This window comes from Sturnira hondurensis, unplaced genomic scaffold (assembly GCF_014824575.4).
Source record: "Sturnira hondurensis isolate 20B ecotype Veracruz unplaced genomic scaffold, ASM1482457v3 Scaffold0024822, whole genome shotgun sequence".
NCBI classification, from domain to species: domain Eukaryota; kingdom Metazoa; phylum Chordata; class Mammalia; order Chiroptera; family Phyllostomidae; genus Sturnira; species Sturnira hondurensis.
The window spans coordinates 7913971-7937411 of record NW_028097453.1 but is presented as its reverse complement, the minus strand read 5'-3'; the positions used below and the strand labels follow the sequence as shown (position 1 = coordinate 7937411).

The window sequence follows — 23441 nt, the reverse complement described above, 5'->3', positions numbered from 1 at the left end:
CTTGAAACTGTGCTTTCATCCCAAGGCCTGGAAGGTGGGAGAGGGTCCAGTGTCCAGAAGAAGCCCACAGAACAGCTTTGGTTAGTTGCCTGCCTCTGGTTACATTCTGTTTCACTACGAGTCCCTGATGCTTACAGAGAGAGCCCGTAAGTAACTTTGGGTGACTGCCCCAACTTTAATTAACTGCTTCCTGTCATGTATCTGCTTTACAATAAGATGAAGGAGTGGGGTCTTAAAGAAGATAAGGATTCAGGCTAACAGACCCCCACACATTCCTAAGTTTGGGTATTCACGTCCCCCCAGGAAAGCTGAGCTGGTACCACCTTTACTCGTCAATCAATATGTAACTTCTTCGCCCCATCCCGCCAACTATGTAAACCCTCAGAACAAAGGACTCTCACCCTTGGCTCTCGGGCAACCCCACTCAGGCCACCCAGCCTCTAGATACACCTGTGCTTGCCCACCCTGGCCTTTGCCTCCCTTACTCTGCTTTGCCTCTGCCTTTCATCCCCCGCTCCCCGACCTAGAGAGCTAGGCCGTTCTCTTCCATGAAAACCGATCACCAATAAACCCTGCTTGCACACTCATAGATTCACTGCTCTGTAATTTTTTATGGTGTGGGCAAAAACTGAGTTTCTGGGAATTTCTCTGGTAACAACGGTATGGGTCAGAAGGGAACTGAGCTAAACCAAAACTCATTTTCAACTGGTTGTGTAAGGCAAGAATTTCCCCTCTTACAGAGGCCTCGAGGGCTGGATGGCATAATTTCCATTGTTCTATCAATTGCTCTGTCTCCTGAGAGAATGCTCATTCTTTCCTGATTGCAAATCCATACATACTTCATTGCCATCTGGGAAGTATTTTATTGTGTCTGGTGTTTTTGGAGACTATTTTCCACTTAAACATTGAGAATGTGGCCCTAAGCCATAATTTCTGGATATCATTTTGAAGCAGAAAGTGAGATGACCATTCAGATAGGAAACATTCGCAATGGCCAGTCCCAGATTCAGCATTAGATAGTGTATGGACCCGTCGTGGGGGCCTCAGGATGTGCAGGAGTGCTAGAAATTCGCTTCCGGGGTTCTCTCCGTCCAAGCCATCTGGCAGTTGGAAAGAATCTCAGGATTATTCCACTGCAGGGTCGCGGCAACCACCAAAAACATCGCTAGGATAAAAAATGGCGGAGAATTTTTCCATCACCTCCCCAAAATCCTAAGTAAACCTCACACTTTTGTGCTCGCGACTCTTTTGACCACAGAGCCACTTTCCTGTGCTGACCTGGCTTCTGTTTATTTAAATCTCTGTGCACATGTGCTTCGGTCTACAACACCTTTAACAACATAATAAAAATAATGAATGTTTGATTTCAAATGATGTGACCTGGTTCTTTTTTCTAAGTAAAGTCTGAACATGAATGGAGTGGCCAGCTGGGGGATTCACAGGAAACACAGTGTTGGCTTTGGAGACTGCAGCCTTTGAGCTCGTTGCCCAGGGTAGACTGGCAGAGGAAAGCACGTTCTGTAGTAATTTCCTGTGATAAAGTCTGTATTTGTAGCGACTTGACAGTTTCCACAATGGTGGGACTGTGATTTGTACTCCATCCTGTGGTGTCAGCAACGTAGGCTTAAGTCAGACCCGTAGCAGTAAAATACAAGCATATTTCTTGAGGTATTTAGTATATTTAGAAGTTGATAATACATTTCCGGTAATAGTGACAAGGATATTTAAATCAACCCTCCTTCTGAAAACCAAGGTTGGATAAAACATAGAAAAACATATCCTTAAACTCATCAATGGGACAATTAAACAATAAAGAATTACCATGCTAAGGTATAAACGAAGTGGAACCCAGAGACATTAGCACGCATGGAAACCTCCTTTTCCTATGGGCATTTCCCGATTTTGCAAATTACGTGTGACAGCCTCCTGTTGTTAATGGCGCAGAAATAAAACACCAGGCTCTGAGCAAGTTAGGGAGTCTACCAGAACATTTCTATAAAAAGGTAGGACCCCAAATTGCTATAACATTAGTGGTACAGGGGGGATCTGGCCAGATCACTGGGCAGAAGGGAGGGACCCCAGAAACAAGTTGGGAAGTGCTGGAGGCAGCAGAATCGAAGCCCAAGCCAGTGATAAATCTCCATACCCCAGGGTAAGGGTGAACGAACGAGCACAGCTCAAGACGCAGCAGGGAGACGCTTGCACAGCGTATGCTCCGGCTGAAAAGGTCCCAGCATGTGTACTGCAGAGGTTATGGTGGCAGGAGGAGGGGCAGAGATGCCCCAGGTGCCTAGCAGGAAAGCCTTCACTGTGGGTCTCAAATCTTAGACCATGATTATTTTTTCAAATACAATATGTAATATGCACTCAGTGAACACACACAAAAACACTAGACTTTGGGTGTGAGAACCAGTGGACACATCAGGCAACAGAGACTGACCCTTGAAATAGTGGAAATTATGAAGTTACCAGAAAAACTATAAAACAATGGTATCTATAGTGTTCATGAAGCAAACAAAAATTTGGAAGAATTTTGCCCACTAGGTGCCCACAAGGCCACCTAAGGCACCAGTCTACCCACAAAGATGCAGGGGAGGAACTACAGCTTGCTGTAGCAGGGCAGCCCCGGGCATCATTCCTTGTGACAAGTGTTTGCTCCTCCATTAGGTATTAAGGGCTGGGAAAGTGGGAAGGCCCTGCTAGTAAAGATGCAAATGAGGGTAGAGCTGCACAGCCCTGATTGGACATAGCAGGTCTCAGTCCATTGGTCAAAACAGGATTCCAAGAACTCCTTTATAAAGTTTGAGTAATTAAGCAGTAACTGCAGGAGGTTTGGCAGCTCAGTTGGTGGCTTTTACCTGTGTGCAGAACGCATGAGAGGCCTCTGCTAGAGGCTGCTAGACTCGCATGAGAGGCCTCTGCTAGAGGCTGCTAGACTCGTTATGAACTTGTGCCCCATTAAGCAACCACAAGGAGTCCTTGACAGATATGTTCCTTCTCAAGGTCCATGCAAGCAACACCTGCATTTCCATGCTGCTTTGGAACCACTTGCAGTGAGAACACTGCAAGCATATAGGCCAGCCTTACGTTTTTACTGTGACTAATTTTTACCTGGAAGTATAGCCTAAACACCAAAACAGAGAACAGAAAAAGAGCCCCGAATTCAAGTCTGCTGAAATATGAGGCAGTTCTTACAGTTTGTCTCTTGTGGACTTAAAGTCTATGGAGAAGTTGACTATGATAAATTTGGTTGATGGTAAATAAAGTTTAAAATTATATCTAAATAACTGATCATTTTTTTGTACTCCCTCTAAGTGTTGGGGGAAGATGAAGTCAAAGTTTGGGGTGTGTATCTTTGGTCCATTATATTAGGTATGTCTAGAAAAAGTTCAACCATTGTTAATAAAACAAGAACAACACCTATGTAACTTGGCAGTTAAGGAGAAAGGACTGGAATGTGCATGCCTGCACAGTGATTACTTCACTGTACTGGTCAGTGGGGGTGGTAGACACTGTTGAGTCAGCCTGGATACTGTGTGGCCACCACATTCAAAATGATTGAGCAAGTAGAACAATGAATCTGCATCAACTTTTGCAATAAGTTTGAACATTCCTCTGTGGAAATTATTAGGATGATTCAGAAGGCCGCAGCTATCATATATGGGAGTCTTATTTTATTGTAAGTTTATTATATATTTTTTCTTTCAATGAATTTATTGGAGTGATACTGATTAACATAATTATACAGGTTTCAGGTGCACAACTCCACAACACATCATCTATACATCGCACTGTGTGTTCACCACCCCAAGTAAAGTCTCTTTCCATCACCATTTATTTCTTATATACCCTCTTCTACTCCCTAACCCAGTACACACTACACTGTTGTTCATGCCCATGAGTTTCTCTTTTTTTTCCTTTTTACTCAATTTCTATACCCCTCCAACCCACACTCCCACCCCCTCCCAATGATAGCTGTCAGCATGCTCTCAGATATCTATGAGTTTGTCTCTACTTGGCTTGTTCATTTTGTTCATTTTGCTTTCACACATATGTGTGAAACCATATGGTACTTGTCTTTCTCTGACTGGTTTATTTCACTTAGCATGATACTTTCTAGGTATTATGCTGCCACATAGGGTAAGATTTCCTTCTTTTTATGGTTAAGCAGTATTCCATTCTGTAAATGTACCACATCTTTTTCATCCATTTACCTACTGATGGACACTTGGGCTGCTTCCAAATCTTGGCTACTGCGAGTAACCCTGCAGTGAACATAGGGCTATATACCTTTGTTTGAATTAGTGGTTTTGGTTACTTTGATAAATCCCCAGAAGTGGAATTGCTGAGTCATAAGGCAGTTCCATTTTTAATTTCTTGTGGTAACTCCATACTGCTTTTCACAGTGTCTGCACCAGTCTGTATTCCCACCAACAGTGCATGAGGGTTCCTTTCTCTCCAGGTCTCTGTCAACACTTGTTATTTGTTGACTTATTGATGAGAGCCATTCTGACAGTGTGAGGTGATAATCTCATTGTGGTTTTAATTTGCAATTCTTTGGTGATTAGTGATGTTGAACGTGTTATCACATGTCTATCGGCCATCTATATGTCGTCTTTGAAGAAGTGTGTATTCTGGTCCTTTGCCTGTTTTTAAATTGGATTGTTTGGTGGGGTTTTTTGGGGTAGTTTATAAGTTCTTTATAAATTTTGGATCTCAACCCCTTGTCTGATGTATCATTGGCCAACATGTTTTCTCATTCAGGGGGTTGTCTTTTCATTTTGTAGATGGTTTCCTTTGGCGTGCAAAAAACTTTTTGTTTGATGTAGTCTCATTTGTTAACTTTTTCTTTGTTTCCCTTGTATGAGGAGGGAAAACATTGCTATGAGAAATGTCCAAGATTTTACTGCCTATGTTGCCTTCTAGGATTTTTATGGTTTTGAGTCTAACATTTAAGTCTTTAATCCATTTTGAGTTTACTCTTGTGTATGGTGTAAGAAGGTGATCTAGCTTCATCTTTTTAACATATCTGTCCAATTTTCTCAACACCACTTATTGAATAGACTACTCTTACCCAATTGTATGTTTTTGCCTCCTTTGTCAAATATTAACCAACTATAAAGGTGTGGGCATATTTCTGGGCTCTCTATTCTGTTCCATTGATTTACATGTCTGTTTTTATGCCAATACCATGCTGTTTTGATTACTACGGCCTTCCAATTTTATTCTTCTTTCTCAAGATTGCTGTGCTATTTGGGGTCTTCTGTGGTCTGTATAAATATTTGAAATATTTGTTCTTGTTCTGAGAAATACACCACTAGTATCTTGATAGGAATTGTGTTGAATCTATAGATTGCTTTGGGTAGTATGGACATTTTAATGATGTTAGTTCTTCCTATCTATAAGCTTCCACTTATTTGTATCTCCTTCAATGTCTTTCTTCAGTGTCTTATAATTTTCCAATTACAGCTCTTTTACATCCTTGGTTAAATTTATTCCTAGGTAGTTTTTCGAACAATCACAAATGGGACTGTTTTCTTAGCTTCTCTTTCTAATAGTTCATTATTGGTGTATAAAAATGCAGCAGATTTCTGGATATTTATTTTGTATTCTGCTACAAGGAAAAAATAATCTAACTTTACACTTAAAGGAATTTGAAAAAGAACTATAAATTAAATCCAAAGTGAGTAGAAGGAAGAAAATAATAAAGATCAGAGCAGAAGTAAATGAAATAGAATCTAAAAAAAACAATACAAAAGATCTGGACCTGGTTCTTTGAAAGGATAAACAAGATTGACAAACCTGTAACCAGACTCATTAAGAAAAGAAGAAAGAGAAACAAAATAAATAAAATCAGACACAAAGGAGAAGTAACAACTGACTCCACAGAAATAGAAGGCATTGTAAGAAAATATCACGAATGACTATATGCCAACAAATTGGACATTCTGGAAGAGATGGATAAATTTTTACAAACATACAATCTTCCAAAACTGAACCAGGAAGAATCAGAGAATCTGAATAGACAGGTTACCACTAGTGAAATTGAAGCAGTAATAAAGAATTTCCCAACAAACAATAGTCCTGGACTGGATGGCTTCACAGGTGAATTTTAGCAAACATTCAAAGAACTAACACCTCTCCTTCTGGAACTGTTCCAAATGATTCCAGGAGGGAAGACTCCCAAGCTTGTTTTAGGAGACCGGCATCATCCTAATTCCAAAACCAGATAAAGATTCTATGAAGAAAGAAAACTACAGGCCAATATCCCTGATGAACATAGATGCTAAAATCCTCAACAAAATATCAGCAAACAGGATTCAGCAATACATTAAAAATACATGATCAAGTGGGATTTATTCTAGGGATGCAAGGTTGGCATGATATCAACAAATTAATAAATGTGATACACCATACAAACAAAATGAATAAAACCCACATGATCATATAAATAGTTGCAGAAAAAACATGGGATAAAATCCAGCACCCATTTATGATTTAACAAAACAAACAACCACTCAAAGTGGAAACCCTGAAGATTCCACAAAAAATTCACTAAAAGTGATGTATGGGAATATTATATTCACTCAGCAGTTCCGCTTCCCAGAATGTATCTTCGATTAATCCTCAACCCTATTTCTATCCCGTTTTTGGAAAAGTGAACGACAGCGCTAAGAAAATGCAAAACACAACAGAAAACACAGCAATTAAGACCGTGCTGACCGGGAACCAACCCGAGAACGCAGTGGTGAGAGCGCCAAATCCTGGCCACTACCAGCAGGAAACTGCAAGAGTCACCTCTTTTCTCTTTCTAGCAAGAGCTATCCTTGCACCGGCCTCTGAAAAAAACCACCGTTCCATCCTTTCCGGTGTCACCTCCCCCTTTTAAGGTATTGTCCCGGAAAGTCATTTCCTCTTTGCTTTCCCTCCAAAAGAAGCCCACACCAAAGTTCAAGCATCCACGGGATAGTGGACGCGCCCCGAGGCCACCAGGTTCACAAGACCGGAGCAAGTGGTCCCTTTCCGACGGGCCCTCAGCACTGCCCTAGAGGCGCGCCTTCACGAGGCGGCCTGGAGTGGAGAGAAGGGGGTGGTGAGGGAGTGGAGACACCTAGGTTGAGATCGGGATCCCCAACTTCAGGAGGGACTCCGAGGGGAGCGGACCGGAGCAGGCGGGGCTGGTGCACGCTCTCAAGCGAGGCTCCCCAGCCCTGAACTGGACGCTGGCTCTTACCCCGCCCTCAACCTCCCCACCCTCCGCTATTTGCCACGCCCGCATTTCCCCCTCCTTAGTTGATGGAAACTCCATCCTTTGCAGGCTCAGGCCAAAACAACTTGATGCCGGTCTTTTTCTCAGAATCCACATCCTAAGCAGTTAAAAAATCCTTTATCCTCCCTGGCTAATTGCGAACTTCGATCTGCTCAATCTCTTCCTTGGTCTCTGATTTTGCCGAATGGCTCGCCAGTGAAAGTAAGGAGGCTGTTTCAACTCGCGACCCTCGATCCATTAAGACTTCAGGGTTTGAGACTTTTCATCTCGGGACACTGGGGTTGGGCCCCCGCCGAGACTCCTCGGCTTTACCCGTCTAAACCAGCCTCTTCCAGGCGAAGGGCCAGGGGCAGGGCTGGGCCCCTCTGGTCTGGTCGGATCAGGGGCCCCGCACGCCACCAGGCGGCCTGCAGACGAGCTCAGGGTGGCCAGGATTCACTTTGCCGGGAGGCTGCGGGATGCAGGAGCGCTGTGCGCGCGGGCGCACGTAGCGAGCTTGGGGCTGCCGGGCACCCACTGCGCAGTAACGTCGCGTCTAGTTCTCACCACGCGCAGTAACGTCCGGATCGAGGCAGGGAGAGAACCGCGGGAGAAAGGCAGCAGTCCTGTCCAGTAAGGATCCCAAAAACGGTCTTGAAGAAACAGAAAGGGAGGGGTGGAAATAGCAAAGTGCATGGAAGAAATTCTGAGATTTCCTCATCTACAGCCACAAGCAAGAGTTGGTACCCGGTCATCCTGGTGCTGGTAAAGGTGAGTTGGGTGTCTGCCTCCAGTTGGGGCCAAAGCAGATAATCTTGGCCTGGCTACCAATGAGGACGCAACCCCTCCGCCCTTTGCACATCACTTGAATCTGTAACACTTGAACTTCGCTCCCTAGGTTTTTCATGAATTGCAAAGAGTTAACTGGTAAATTTATTTTTAATGCACTTGAAATATGCGTATTTTAAAATCTTTAGCAAAGGAATTTCTGACGGGTTTTGAATGAGGACTTTGATGTATGGGGGAAATTCGAGAACCACTAGGCTGGGGAGGCAGCGTCTAGTGTTAACGACACACACCCAGGAACAGCACCTCAGCCAGGCAGGCCGGGGCCTAGGCTGGGCCTACTTTACTTCAGGTGCACTCTTGGTGGAACTTAAGATGAATCTAGGACATTCCCAACAAATATTTTAATTTTAATATTTTTAATTGAATTACACATTCCCAAAGTTATATAACTAGCACACGAAAGCTGCTTTATATAATACCATTTTTTTCAAAGATGGGAAAAAAAGATGATATATAAATGACAAAGCCCCATAAAATGGCTTTTAAATATTGGTTGTTTGCACTGAAGTTTTGCTTTCTTGGATAGGCAACACGTAACTCCTCTTTCTACAAAATCTGACAAGCACTGCAAGTCCCTAAAATCAACTTTCTAGTTCCAGCCCATTCTTTCCTGTGCCTTTCCTCGGCATCTCCCCATCGTCTTTTCTATACAATAAAAATCAGTTCTTCCTCAGCCTCTAAGTTGCATCCCCTCACTGAACAATCAGCCCACTAAGTTAGGGGCCTTCCCGTGAGACTCCGTTTCTCTGCAAAAAACAGAAAATTGCAGATCAAACATTGTATTCATGGTCATAAATAACAGAAAAAAAATTTCTATGACCAAAAAATATCTAGATGCCTTATTGAGTGTTGCAGATGTTTTATCTCTAGTTTGGCTCTGAAGGTAGCTGGAGATTTACTTCCTCCAGAAGCTTCAACAGAGGATCTTTAGCTAAAGGCTCAGCCATAACGGATGAGGGCACGTGCAATGAAGTGAGAGTATATCTTGATTTGCGTGGTGGCTACTTCTCCATGTGCATATTTCAAAATGTATTAAGCTTTGTGGAAACGTCAAACCTGGAAGACTCTACAACTTATGAATAAGTTGGTTACTTCTGTAAACAAGACAGTATGGGAGCAGTAAAAGGATACCTATATAGATAAATGGAACTGAACTGAGACACCTGAAATAGACCCACCTTATATGGTCAAGCTATTTTTTTAAAGATACTGTAACAATTCAAATGGGAAAGGAGCATAATTTCAACAAATAGCCCTGAAACAACTGATTGTCTACATAGTGAAAAAACTGCAGTTCCTACCTCACAGTGTCAATGAAAGCTAATATGAGTTGGCTCATAACCAAGCCACACAAATTAAAACTATACAGTTTGGGGGAAAATACATGAGAATATCCCTGTGACTTGGTGGTAAGCAAAGATGTCCTAAATATGACACAGAGAAAAAAGTAAAAAAGAAAAGTGATAAATTAGACTTTAACAATATTATAAAATCTTCACCCCAGTAGACATTAAGTGAAAAGGCAAGTCATAGACTGACAGAAAATACTCAAAAAACATACGTGGCAAAGACCCTGTCTCCAGAATATATAATGAATCCCTAATATAAAAAGATAGAAAAGAGAGGGCAAAGGAATGAGGGATGGAAACACAAGAATCTGTAGTCCCAAAGAGCAGAGCAGAAAACTTGTGAATATTTTTACATGAAAGGTTATAAAAATTTCTGGAAGGTGAGGTTTCTGGTCTGCAAACAAGCCATGGAATCTATAGTGGTTTAGGATAGTTCTGAGGCCAGGAGGTGAATTATATACAGCCCAGCACAAATAACGCTCCTTATAATAGAATAATACAAAATATTCTATTACAAGATCGTAAGCACATAATTCTGTAACATAACAATATCATACTCAAACATGCCATATGACATGTTAGGTGGAATGTTCAAGTTAAAACTATAAATTATTACACCCATATTATTACCCTACCAACCACACTCAAGCACGCCTCACTTCTTCCAGACCCTGTATATTTAAGAGCTGAAAAGTAAAACAGTAAAGATTGTAGAGAAAATTTAGGAAAATGTATTCACAATCTTAGAGTGGGAGAGATATTTTAGAGTAGGGTGCCTTTTAACAGTAAAAGAAAAAATAAAGAAATTAGATTTCATCAAAATTCATATGGAAATAGAAAGGCACGCCACAGACTGAGAGAACATACTTTTAATATTCTTATCTGAAAATTACTGTAATATTGAATATATAGAGAGCTTTTAGAAATTAACAAAAGCCAAGATAATTAAAAACGAGCAAGATACTGATGTAGGTTTTCTTCACAAAAGAGAATTTCTAAATGGGCAAAATACATAACAAAAGACATTCAATATCATTACTTATTAAGGAAACAGGAATTAAAGCCACAATTAGATACCTTTATGCACCCACAAGAATGAGTAAAATTTTAAAGACAGAGAACACAAGAATGTGGGTTAGCTGTCATATATCTTGTTGCTGTTGAGAAGGTAAAATTGCACGGGCAGTTTCTCATACAGTTAAATTTACACCTACCCCATAACACAGCAGTTCCACTGTCTGCAAAAAGAATCGTACAAGTATATTCATAGCATCTTCCTTCACAACAGCCACAACTAGAAAAGACCCTCTCACTCATCCACAGCAATAGGACAACACACAGGAACAAAACTCATCAAAAACGACAGAATAGCCCTGGCTGGTATAGCTCAGTGGATTGAGTGCGGACCTGTGAACCAGAGGATCGTAGTTCGATTCCCAGTCAGGGCACATGCCTGGGTTGCAGGCTGATTCCCAGCAGGCCAACTCCCAGCAGGGGATGCACGAAAGGCAACCATACATTGATGTTTCTCTCCCTCTCCTTCCCCTCTAAAGATAAATAAATAAATAAAAATCTTTATAAAAACAAACAAACAAACAAAAACGACAGAATAACACACTCGACAGCATGGACGCATCTAAAAACATTATATTGCATGGGAAAAAAAGCCAACCACACAAAAAAGTATATTCATATGTGAATTTCAAAATAGTCAACCCTAATCTATGGGGCTAGAAATCAGAATGGTTTATATCTACCTATGTTTTTGTGAACCGTTTAAAGGTAAGTGACAGACATAATCACTGAACCTAAACAATTCACCATGCAAGTGACTTAATCTCTTTTGATACCATTTATGGACTCCAACATTCCTTAATTCAGGTTTTCAATCCACTTTTTCTGTAAAGAGGTCTGCCAACATTTTCTGCAGAGCCGGACAGTAAATATTTTAGGCTCTGTGGGCCATCTCGTCTCTGTGGCAGCTGCTCAAGTGCCACTGTGCTGCAGAAACAGCCATCACAGATATTACATAAAAAGTAAGCATGGGTGTGTGCCGATAAAACCTTATTTACAAAAACAGGCTGCGGGCTGGACTTGGCCGGCTGGACTTGGCCAGCTGGCCCTGATTTACTGAGTCCTGCACAAAAATTACAATTCTTTTTCGTGCCCAACTTACGACAACTCGTCCTAGCTGGGTAGCTCAGTTGATTAGAGCATCTCCCCGGTACACCAAAGTTGCGGGTTCGATCCCCAGTCAGGGCACATACAAAAACCAACCAGTGAATGCATAAATAGGTGAAACAACAAATCGATGTTTCTCTTTCTCCCTCTCTTCCTTCCTCTCTCTCTAAAATAAAAATCAGTGAAATATTTTAGAAGTTACCAAGAAAAGTCCTGAGTGTTTTTGTAGGCCTTACTTTTAATCTTATTTTTGTCTTCAAAATCTTGGAGCTTGATCAAGAAGTCGGGAGGCAAATCTTCGTGAAGTCGTCTCTCTTATCACCGAGCATGAGGGCCAAGAGCAAGGGCTCTGGAGGTGAACTGCCTGGGTCTGAGAGCTGGCTCTCAGCATCGCAGGGACCAACTGGTGCAAAAGTGAGCTCAGCCTCTCAGGGCCTCAGTGCTCTCCCCTGCGACAAGGGGTGCTGGCGGCCTACACCCGCTCAGGGGTGTTCAGTGGACTAAGTAAGTTATTCCACGGTGAAGCACGGAGGAGCCGAGCTGTAAGAAAGCTGTTCGTATTGTGTCTTCTGTTTCTACTTCTAACTGCACCACTGCTGACACTCAACATCCACCAGAATAAGTTAGAGTGTTACATGGTTTGGTTGGCCTCTGCTCCCCAGTATTAGTGACCAGCCTCTGGACAGCTGGTTATCTGATGGCTTTGAGGATGACTTGGCGGACAGAGGAGATACTGCCACAGGGGACTGGATCCCACTCCATCAAATTCTCGGACCTTGGAAAGGCATCGCGATGGCTTAGCTCATGGCAGACAAACTTTTGCACATAATTTTAAGAAGTGCTTTTAATATCCAGTCATATTCACCCAAATATTATTAGAGAAATCCAAGTATATACCAATGACACCTTCTTTTCTGTTGTTCTTAAGAAATCAAAGTAGGAAAATTGAATTTACCTGGAATTTGTAGATGTTCTGTTTCGGTTATTGATTATCTGTGGCAATCCAGCGTTCACCCTGAAAACAAATAAATAAAGCCTGGTTTAAAAGAATTCTGTCTGGAGTACTTGGAAAGTTACCAATTCAGCTAGGATCCACCACAGTACCAGCTTCAGAGAGAAACTCATTAGAATGAAAGGATTTACTGCCTTTTCCCCTCAGGGCACTTGCCTGTTCTTGGCAAGGGGCAAGAGACTGAGAAGCTGGGGAGAGGGCAGCTGCTGGGAGTCAGAAAAAAAAAGCACTTTAATCTCAGGGGGGTAGGAGTGAAGAGGTAGGGGGTTTGGGGTGGGGAGGGAATGTCCAGGTCCTGGAGAGCATTAGGAAGTAACTGAACACTTGGTAAATGTTTTTCCCTCAAAGCATTTACAAATTCAGCTAAATGCTGACAAGAAGCTAAGAAGGCAAGCAGGGTACAGCTGAAAGAGCAGTTTTCAGTGGTACCACGGTGCAAAAGAGCTACACTTAAATTGAAGTTCAAGACCCTCCAAGGAGAAAGTGCTTCTCAGATGGGAGTCCTGAAGATCTATAGCCCAGGAATGTGGGCAAAACCAGGTGCAGCCTGAGACTTCCCACGGGTTCAGTCACGCTCAGTCACGGGCTGCACTGAGGCCATCTGCCCCTCTGTGATCGCACCCAGCCGATCACATTATCCAAAGCCTCCATAGTTTTCCACACGTCATCAGGTCTGTTACTCAATCACATTTCCAGGCATGCAAAGAAATAAGAGCAAAAAGGGGAAACAACAAACCACTGAAACTGGCTTACACCCCGACTGAGCCATTGCAGTATCAGCAGCGAGCACTCGGGGTGGGGTAGGTGTGCAAGGATGCAGGCAAGGGGGTGAAAAGTTAACACCAGACAGCAGGGATTTAAAAATCAAATAAAAGTTCTAAAACTGAAGTACAGGGTTTTGACAGTGTGGACAGCTGAAGAAGAATTGGTAATAAAAGATAAATAAGTACAAGGGGGACTAAATGGTTATGGAAAAATACAGTTAAAATACCCATTTCATAAAAGTAAACTGGTATGAAATACCCAGCTGGCAGAGGGCGAAGCAGAGGGACCTCAGAGAGGAGAGTAATAAGGAGCACGGGGCAAGTTGTAAAGGGCCACCAAACGCGTCTGGAGTCTCGTGTCATCCGGTACGAGAATTGGGTTGAAAGCAGTTTTGTAACATGTAATGGCCAATTAAAGAAATAACTGAGGAGCATTCTAGCCAAATGTCCAAGAAACTCTGCCCGCTCCAAATAGGATGAAAACACGAGAACTGCATCCAGTACACGACTGTAAAACCGAATGTCAAAGGCAAACAGAGTCATGGAAGCATCCAGAAGGAAAAAACTCACATGACTTTAAGTATTAAAGGGCTAAAACACTATCATTTTCAATGTACAGTTTAACCCCTGACAAACTGTCGTTCAAAGTAAAGGCCTTTCCAGGCAGGCGGCGAACTGCACTGAACAACAGGTGAGGGTAGCTTTTCAGGCCGAAGTTCAGGGACCCGAAGGGGAACATGGGAATGAAGGAAAGAATGCCGAGATGGGTTAAAAATGTGAGTGAGTAAAAAAATTACTGTCCAAAATAATAACAACAACAACAATGTCTGTGTGATTTCAATGTACTTTGAAATAAAATGCATGACAAATGGAGCTAACATGAGTAAAGCCCTAGCATTGTGTGAGAAATATGAAGTGTATCAGGACGAAACCAAAAGCTCCACAGTGATTTGTGTGTGTGTGATGTCAGCGGTTTCAAAAACACGAAGCGGGACTCCAGGTCAGGCGGCCCCTCCCACTCCCCTATGCAAGTGGCTCTGTTGTGTCGCTGAACAACTGCCGGCACTTTTCACTGATGCCCTCCATTCCATGGATGAGATTTGTAAAAAGACATCATTGATTTTTAGAGAGAGGGTAAGGGAGGGAGAAAGCTAAGGTGTGAAACGTGGATGTGAGAGAGAGACATCAATTGCCTAATGCCTCCTTTGTGCCCCTACCAGGGACCGAACCTGCAACCCAGGCATGTGCCAAACCCCCACCTTTCACTTTACGGGACGGCGCCCAACCAAGTGAGCCGTACTGCCCAGGGCTTCATGGCCTAGATTTTACTGGGTTCTGTCATGGGCCTTTTTCTGACTTTTTGGCAGCCCAGGTAACTCTCTCAAGATCTGAATAAAAGAATAAACAAATCTATTAGATGTGCACATTTGCACCACGTTCAATACTCAGTATTCACTCAAGGCCATAAAATATTTTAAGGACTTTGATAAAGTGGATAGTAACTTACAGAGCCACAATAAAATTCAAAACAGGTATTAGCAGAGTATGATGTGAATAGAGGGTTTTTAAAAAAGCAATGCAAAAACCAATCGTCTACAAGTAGCAAAGTTTGGGGAGGGGGGGTGTTTAGAAGGTTGACATTGACTTCATGTTAAATGAAACCCCTGCGTGGCTCCCTACTGAGAGGAAAAGAAATCCAGCATTGCGGTGGAATATAGGCAGTATTATGGGATGGAAAATAAGATGTCATTATGCTAAATTTATTAGTCAAAATTAGAGCATTATACTCAGTTTTTGGTCACTATGCTCTTGAAAGGCTATTGGGGTATAATTTGGAGAGTTCCCAAAGAGAAACAGTAATAATGAGTAATAAAGCTTTTAAAACTTCTTTGAGGAAAAGCCACAAGAATTATCTTCATTGAAACTATCTTCAAGAAAATAAAAGGTGTTGAGAAAATATTGTTTTGATGTTTTCTAGCAAAAGGAAGCTTAATTCGCTTAGGTTTTTCTTTAGAAACATATCGCTTGGTAGTATCAGCCGAAGGGTACCTAAAACTGGCTGGTGGAGAGGGGTGGTCTGGGTTGTAGAGAAGCCCAGGGACAGGCAGGCCTGTGCTGAGCGGGGCTGGCCGCCAGAGGGCAGAGCCTCCTCCGGTTCTGTAGCTGCCTGCACCTTCTCATTCCCCGATTACCGCTGGAAACCTGGCTCCCTGACTCATTCCTCATTCCCGTGGCACAATTGTTGACTAGGTGTTCGCCATCTCAAACTTTATTCCTACTGCACGACTCTCAAAACTTGTGGCTGATAAAAAAGGTTTTCTGATATCTGAAGGGATACTCCCAGGGAACTTTGTCTAATGGTAAGTAGCAAAAATATCCATCCCTTAACCCAGCTTAAAACCCATTTGTTTTCATTTGTTGACATCACTGTTTGCTTGCTTTTTCTTCTAAAACGCCTCTAGGCCACCCTCATCCTCCTGTTGGCAGTGTCTCCCCCCACCCCCCCCATTTGTTGTGTCTTTCCTCCAGCCCAGTAGGTCACCAGGGTCATGATGGCTGAGGGGAGCCCTTCACGTGGGCACATTGTAGGCTTTGCTCTTCCTTGTAATTCTGCTCTTGTGATCTGATGCTCCTATAGGATTCTCTTTAAAACCCCAATTTCATGAAACCACAGTTTTGTTTTGATACCTCTCGGTAGCTTTGGAGAAAAGCCTGGCCATTGTGGAGACCCAGACACATTTCTTTCCCATCCCTTTTCTTTTTTTCAAAGGAGGCAGTAAGGGAGTTTTTTCCTGAGAAAATACTACAACTGAAGGCTGGGATGCATCAGCCCTTAGAGAGGAAGGGAGCTGCTGAGAGAGGAGGGAGCGGGCAGGAGGCTTGGCCGGAGGAAGCAGGACCCTCCTCTGAGTCCCACAGCAGGTAAGAGACCTTCAGAGGCTTCCACTGTCAGAATCAAGTTGCTGCCATCACAGCTAGACCTTCCTGCTAATTCCTTAGGGAAAAGGCTATAGTGGTTTTATCATTACATTATATTACTCAGAGTAATTTGGTTTTAACTAACAACTCGTGTATTCACCAAATATATGATCTTCGCGGGTGCTTGAGATTTCAGGGAAATCTCCCAGTCTTGTGAGTGGCGTCACTTCCGTGCATCGTGCATCGACAGCGGCTCGCAAGAACCTCCTGTTGGCAGAGATGTTTCTCTGGCCAACGCTGACCTGTCCCAGCCCAAGAAGGGGGATTTGCACAAAGGCTCCTTCAACTCCACTCTGTTCTCTGCAGATGCTCCTGTCCCTGGTTTCTGAAGTGGTGTTTTTGATGAGCTTAATTTTAAAAATAACCTTACAAATTTGCCAAATAATGGCCTGGTGGCTGGATTTTTCATTGGTCTATCCTGAATGGCTGCTCTCCTATTACTTTTCAAAGGTGTTCAAATAATATAGGATTAACTCACTACACAGTTACCTGTGGGCACCAGTTATGGAAATACTAAACCATCACTAACTTGCTTAGTGGTTGAGGCAGATCAGAGGCGATTAAAATTCTGCTTTGTGTTCCACTGGGTCACTGCCGACATGCACCACTTAAATTTCACTGGCCCAGAGAATAATGTTAGAGCTGAAATAGCCTTAGAGTCAGTCATCTGTCCTCATTTCGGAACTGAGAACACTCAGGCCCCCGGATACAGTCGCTTAATCGAACTGGCAGAAATAACAGAATCCTGGGCGCTCAGTTCACAAAGCCTACACCCACTTTGTCAAATACATTTTTACAATTTATATTCTTGTGATTATTTTTGTTAAAAGTTGACTTTATCTTGGAGAAGTTTTAAGTTCAGAGAAAAATTGAGTGGAAAATATGAAGAGTTCCTGCATCCTCCCCTCTCCCACACATGCATAGCCCCCTCCCCCACTACCAACACCCTGCCCTGGACCTGTATGTGTGGCGTAGTTTACGTTAGGGTTCATTCTTGGTGGAGTGCACTTTATGGGTTTCGACGAAAGTATAAAGACACGTATCCACCATTAAGTATAATCCACCAAAAGTATAAAGACAAAGTGACCATTCACTGCCCCAAAAATACACTGTGCTCACCTACCTACCCCTCCTTCCCTCCCTCCTAATCCCTGGCGACCACCGATCTTTTTATTGCCTCCATAGTTTTCCCTTGTCCAGAATGTCACACAGGTGTATATGCAGCTTTTGCAGATTGGTTTCTCTCACTTAGTCATCTGCGTCTAAGTCTCCCTCAGGTCTTTTCGTGGCTTGACTGCTCATTTCTTTTTAGTGTTGAATAATATTCCATTTTTCTGAAAACATACCACACTTTTTTCATCCATCGACCACCCGAAGGACATCTTGGTTTCTTCCAAGGCTTGGTAATGATGACTAAAGCTGCTATAGACACCGTGTGCAGGTTTTATGTGGATGTAAGATTTCAGCTCATTTGGATAAACATTGAGGAGTATGATTTCTGGATAACATGGTAAGAATATGTTTAGTTTTGTGAGAAGCCACAAAACCATCTCTCAGAGTGGCTGTAGCATTTTGCATTCCCACCAGCAATAAATAAGAGTATCTTTTGCTCCACATTCTCACCAGTACTGGGTGTTATCAGTGTTTTGGATTTTAACCATTCTAACAGGTGTGTACTGGTATCTCATTGTTGTTTCAATCTGCAATTTCATAATGACATACGATGTTCAGTGTCTTTTCATATGCTTACTTAATGCTTTTTTATTAAATGTAGGTGAGTCCAGAACACTCCCTAAATCAAGTCCAGTACCATTAAGGTTTTCTGTGCATAGGGACAGACTGCCAACAATGAAGTTTACAGTGGTTTTGATTTCCAGAGCTTCCTCCCAACAGCAGGTTAATTGGCCAAAAGTGTTGGTTGAATGACTGAGGGATGGACACCCAACACTTCTGTAAAGTCACTTTCCTGTCATGCAGGCATGTATAGGAGCTGGTTCTAGTATTCACTGAGTCTTCCTGAGCATTTACATAGCTACATACCTGGCAGTCATTTTGATTAGTAAAGAAATGTGTGCATTGCGTGATGGACCTTAGTGGGCAAAAAAATCCCTAATAGAAAAAGGAACATGAGGTTGAACATTTCATGTTAGCTTGTAAAGTAGTTATTATCACAATAATTATTATTAAAATAAGTCCTGGGGAAAAATGAGGGAATCCAACAGAATCTTGATTCTCTCCCATGATTTTCCTTACACTTTCCCAATTAACACCTGGCTTTGTTCACTGTGCTGAGATGGATTATAAACTGAAGAGAGGGACTGGGAGCAGATTTTAAAGCAGAATTGCAGAAGAAAGCCTGGTTCCCTTTTCAGAAGTATGGGGCAGGGGGGAGACAGTTTCGGAAGGGGCATCTCACACGGAGGAAGGCTTTGTTCTCCTTCCTTCATTCCCTTTACCACATTCATGTCACTAGTGCATGCTGGAATTCAGCATGGGGGATTGTGGGTGACATTCTCACAGTACTTTCTTCTCAAGTGTCACCACCTATCAGTCACCCCTGTCCGGCGTTACTGTTTCCTTTCCACTGTAGGAAATACTCCCTGATCCAAGATCAGGCTCGAGAGTTGACCCGCCTGCGGCAGAAGGTGAGGCTCGGCGGGGCCGTCTCCTCCCTCCTTGTCCAGCATGTCAAGAACACAGTGAAGAACTTTGAGGAGCTCCTCGGCAGCAGTAAACTGGACCGCTCCGTGGGGCAGCACTTCCGTGAGCAGCTGGCCAGTGGGCGAGAGCTGGCAGAGAGCCTCGCCCACAAATTCAGCGCAGGTGAGCTGGCCCCAGGGCCCAGGAAGACCTTCAGTCCCTCCCAAGGACCTAGGCTCACAGGAGCCCACAGCCACCCACAAGTGACTTCTCAGTCTGGGGCCCTGGCAGAGTCAGGACTGGCTGGTGGGGAGCGACAGAGAAGCCCCCAGGGTTGGGGATGCTGTGATCATCGCCAGCTCCTGCCTCTCTCACGGAATGTGTCCGCTGGGGCGGGAGGCATCACTGGGGATGACAGCATTTATCTGAAATGTATTGGCATAAAGAGAAGTAGAACGAGGGCCACTGGTTGCTGTGAAAAGAAGGGTCTTCGATTCCTAGTTCATGGTTGACTCATATCTGTTTATTACCAGCTCTGGAGAGGGTTATATTTCTTTTTATTCCTGTTTTGTCAACCAAAAAAATAAGTCAAATAATACCAGCCCCTGAAGGCTGCACGATTGGTCTAAGAACCAAATGTGCAATATTAATAAGTGCACTACAAAAAAGTGATGAAAGGGTCACGCTGATTGGGCGTGGTTTACACTGTATGTACTGGTACCTGGTGTTGGGAACATCAATTAAATACTGTTCCGGAGCTTTTTACTTAGGACATTTTCTAGAACACCTGAGGGCACATGGCAAGAGCGGACTTGAGGCCGCTGTGTGTGCTCCTGGTGGTGAAGTCAGAGAGGTGGGACGGGGACGTCTGTCACCTCTGAACAGACAGGGGCAGTTTCTCCACGAAAGCTGTGACAGGACACACAGACTCGAGACTGGGAACCAGCCCTGTGGCAGGACTTGGAGGCTCTGGCTGGAGCGGCTCAGAGCCCAGCTGGACCAGTGTCCCATAATCTATGGGAAAGGAGACATTGTTAGGTTGTACTCTGATGCAGGGCAGCGCAAGTAGATTATGGCCTTGCTGTGGGCTCAGGAAGGCCTGTGCCAGACAAGTTGTCTGAAGACTCAACCCCTGGTCTCCCGAGAAAATTCAGAGTATCCTGGGCTCAAGCGACACGCAGCCACGTCTCTGATCCCAGAGAGAAGCCTGCCTTTGTTTGTAGTCCAGGAACTGACACCTGCTTACGTCGTGACTGACCCTTTTGGGAATTTGGTTTTCAGATGACTATATAAATAAGAAGAATCAGAGGGGACAGATGCTTCGGACTCTCAGGTAACTCTGTGTTTTCAGGGTCTGTGTGGGATGTGGCCTGGTGAGGGATCCAGAGCAGGGCCGAGGAGGGCAGGAGGGCCGGAGGGCAGGAGGGTGGGAGCTCTCACACCCCGCACAGAAGCAAACGGCTGGTGATGCCATCGAACCGTTGTGTATCCTTAGTCTCGTTGCCTATTTTGTTAACTTTATCGTTCTGTTGGTTCCCATTCTCATATTAACTTACCAACTTAGTCATATGGGGCTGCTGTAACCTAACTACCCAGTCTTAGGGGTCTCTGGTCCCCCTTGGATGACCTCTGGCTTCCCCTAGCCTTTTGAAGACCAGAGTGAGATTACATCGGGGTTTTTTAAGGCTGACCCAAGGGATGCTGGGAGATGTTAAATAGCTACACATTTTTCTTGCAAAAAAATTAATACTATAGGAGTATACTTAGGGGAGGAAGTCTAGAAAGTACCAAACATCTGGGAGTCTGCATTGCCGCAGGAAGCAGTTTGAAATGGGCCACTGCAAATACTATGAAATGGATTATGTTCACTGAGCGCATTGAGTTCTCACGGCCTCTGGGTGTCCTGTGAAAAGACATGAGTGCTATTTAAAGGGCCCCATGGTTCTTCTCTCTTGGTCAGGGTGTTTGTGGCCAAAGCACCTGTTTACGGTGGTTCTCCTCTGGTTCCCCCACTTCCCCCCCACCCCCGTCTACCCCCAAATACCAAGGAACTGTTTGGCTTTCTCTCTAAAGAAAATGTCTCCTTGACATCTGGGGCCTCTTTTGTGAGTCCCCAAATCAGTACATCTGTAGCATTCAGGTGACCAGTATTTTCTCTTCTTTTTCTTCCCCCTCTAGTATCTTAAGGAAGATGAATAAGATGGGCGGAGGGACGGAAGTCCTAGAGACCAGGCGGGATGCCCCGCCCTGGACTCTGTTCCAGATCCACTCCAGCAGCTGTGCACAGCGGCCTGCCCATTGCTACCCCGGCTGCGCCTCCCCACGGCCCGAGGAGCAGGAAGTGCATCCCACGGTGAATATGGCCAGTAAGTACCAAGACAGCCTCCACTTTCCTGGCACTCACTCATCATCCAGACCAAACCCTGCGGATCCACGATGGACCTAGTTGAGCACAGGTCTGGGACTCAAGGCCAAGCGTCACTAACATCGGGTCTCTGATCTTGGAACCCTGGGGTAAACAGCCACAATTTCTATTTTCTGCTCATCACTAAATATTCTTTGTTATTTGTGCACTTACAGATTCCATCCATCATTCTAATAATTTGGCTATAATATCCCCTAAACCATTAGTCGCTGGGACATGTCTCAGGTTTAGACTGAATCCATCACCAGCATGTCCCCTCCCCATCCCAGAGGACACTTGTATAGCCTTGGTGGGGACAGGAGGAGGAGAGTAAGTTTAAAATCAGCACTTTAACTTCCCTCCTAAGAAAAGCATTCAAATTTTTTTAGGCAACTGTATGAGTCAAATCCTGATGTGAATAACACTGAGAAACCATCCTCGGTTCCTGGCTATAGCTGATTTTTAAAAAATATATATAATTTTCTTTTTTTTCTAAAGTATTTTAGGCAATTGATGAGCCATCGTGCACTTTGACCTGGTACTATTCCTGTTTCTCATTTTACCCTGAGGAACAAAGCAGTACAGTGTTTCCCCCAGGATTCTAGCAGCCAAGGAAAGACAGAAAATATACATTTATCAAGCACCTGTTATGCTCACATTGTTGACCACTGGTGCTTCGTTTAATCAGTATTGTGATCCTCTCCAGCGGGTGTTAGTGTCCTGACTTGCTAGCACAGCTGAGGGCAGTGAAGCTCAGTGGAGTCAGGGGACTGACCAGAGGTACCAGCAAGGATGACATGCACCGCGAGCCTGCCTGACTCGGAGGCTTGGGCGGTCCACTGTGCCGCCGCTTGGGCTGGCAGGGACCAAGCAGGGACGGAATACCTCATACACTCTTCTGCTGGGTTTCTGCAGCCAATGTTTTGCCAGTCTGCTCTTCCTGCCCCCGAGCTCAGCCCAAAGGCCTGGCCTCTGCAAATGAGACAAGACCCTGCACACACTGCCCTTCCACCCAAGAATTCATAAGCAGATGGACTGCCCTTTGTATGCCCATGAGCTCTTCCAAGGGGCCCAAGGGAGTTGTGTGTGCATCCTTGAACTCCACTGCCCAGGGTTGCTCGGTTCAACCTCAGCACTGCCCTGAGAGACAGCAGGAGGAGGGCAAGCACACCTTCCCCTCGCCCGCAACCCCTGCCGCACACTGCAGATGTGGCCTCTGGGGAGGTACTGGAGAGCATCTGCCTTGTTTCTTGCTGCCTCTGTCTTCCCTGAGGGAGAGGGAAGCCCTCCTTTTTCCCATTTGCTGTCAAGATCATCTTAGAGGGCAGTGGCTTATTATTAATTGGCAGCTGGTCTTACATAAGCTGGGGGAGGAGTGACCCACTGGGTACTGATTTAAGTGTGCAGTTCCCTAGAGGAACTTGACGTGGTTGAGGTGAAACAAGGACCTCACTCCTGCCTGCCTTGGGAGAAACACGTCTACTTTACAGCCCTTGACAATAATCCTTGAACAGAGGCAGACTGTTAAACTTTTCTCAGAATCATGGTCCTACCGCCCTGTTGGGTTTTTTTTTCCTCAAAGGGAGACAGCAAAGGACATGGCCATGTTTTCATGGCATTACTGAGTTGTAAGATGCATATATTTTGTGGTTCTACAATCCCCCACACAGAAGTACTGCAGTCATTCTTTGGACAGGAGCTGGATCATCTGAACTACGTTTATGAATTATTTTTGCAATCTCATGAGCCATTCTGGTGGGTCCGAATTGCCACCTGCCTTGCTCAGACAGCCCGTAGCCTCTGTAGGGGTCCAGAGCAGCTCAGGCAGGAGGAGGGGGGGTCCCCAGAAGTGAGTCGCCCTGTCTAGATTTCCTGCACCTTGGCTGGAAATGGAGGCCATTTTCCCTTCCTCTTCCTCCTCTAACACCTCCAGTCCAGAGCAACCCATGAAGCTGGTATGCTGCTGGCAAGGGCACAGACTGTTGGGTGAATAGACCACCTGGTTATGGACCAG

General features: G+C 44.2%; 1 protein-coding gene across 1 annotated transcript in view; it reads left to right on the top strand.

Annotated features, from left to right (window-relative positions):
- LOC118981940 (myomegalin) overlaps positions 1-23441 on the top strand; it is a 35142-nt gene that overhangs the window by 5516 nt on the left and 6185 nt on the right. Inside the window, exons 2-5 of the mRNA XM_037038814.1 lie at positions 16175-16326; positions 18974-19206; positions 20305-20356; positions 21202-21389. Of these exons, the coding sequence (XP_036894709.1) occupies positions 16226-16326; positions 18974-19206; positions 20305-20356; positions 21202-21389 (574 nt within the window). The 5' untranslated portion in view covers positions 16175-16225. The remainder of the gene's footprint in view (positions 1-16174; positions 16327-18973; positions 19207-20304; positions 20357-21201; positions 21390-23441) is intronic.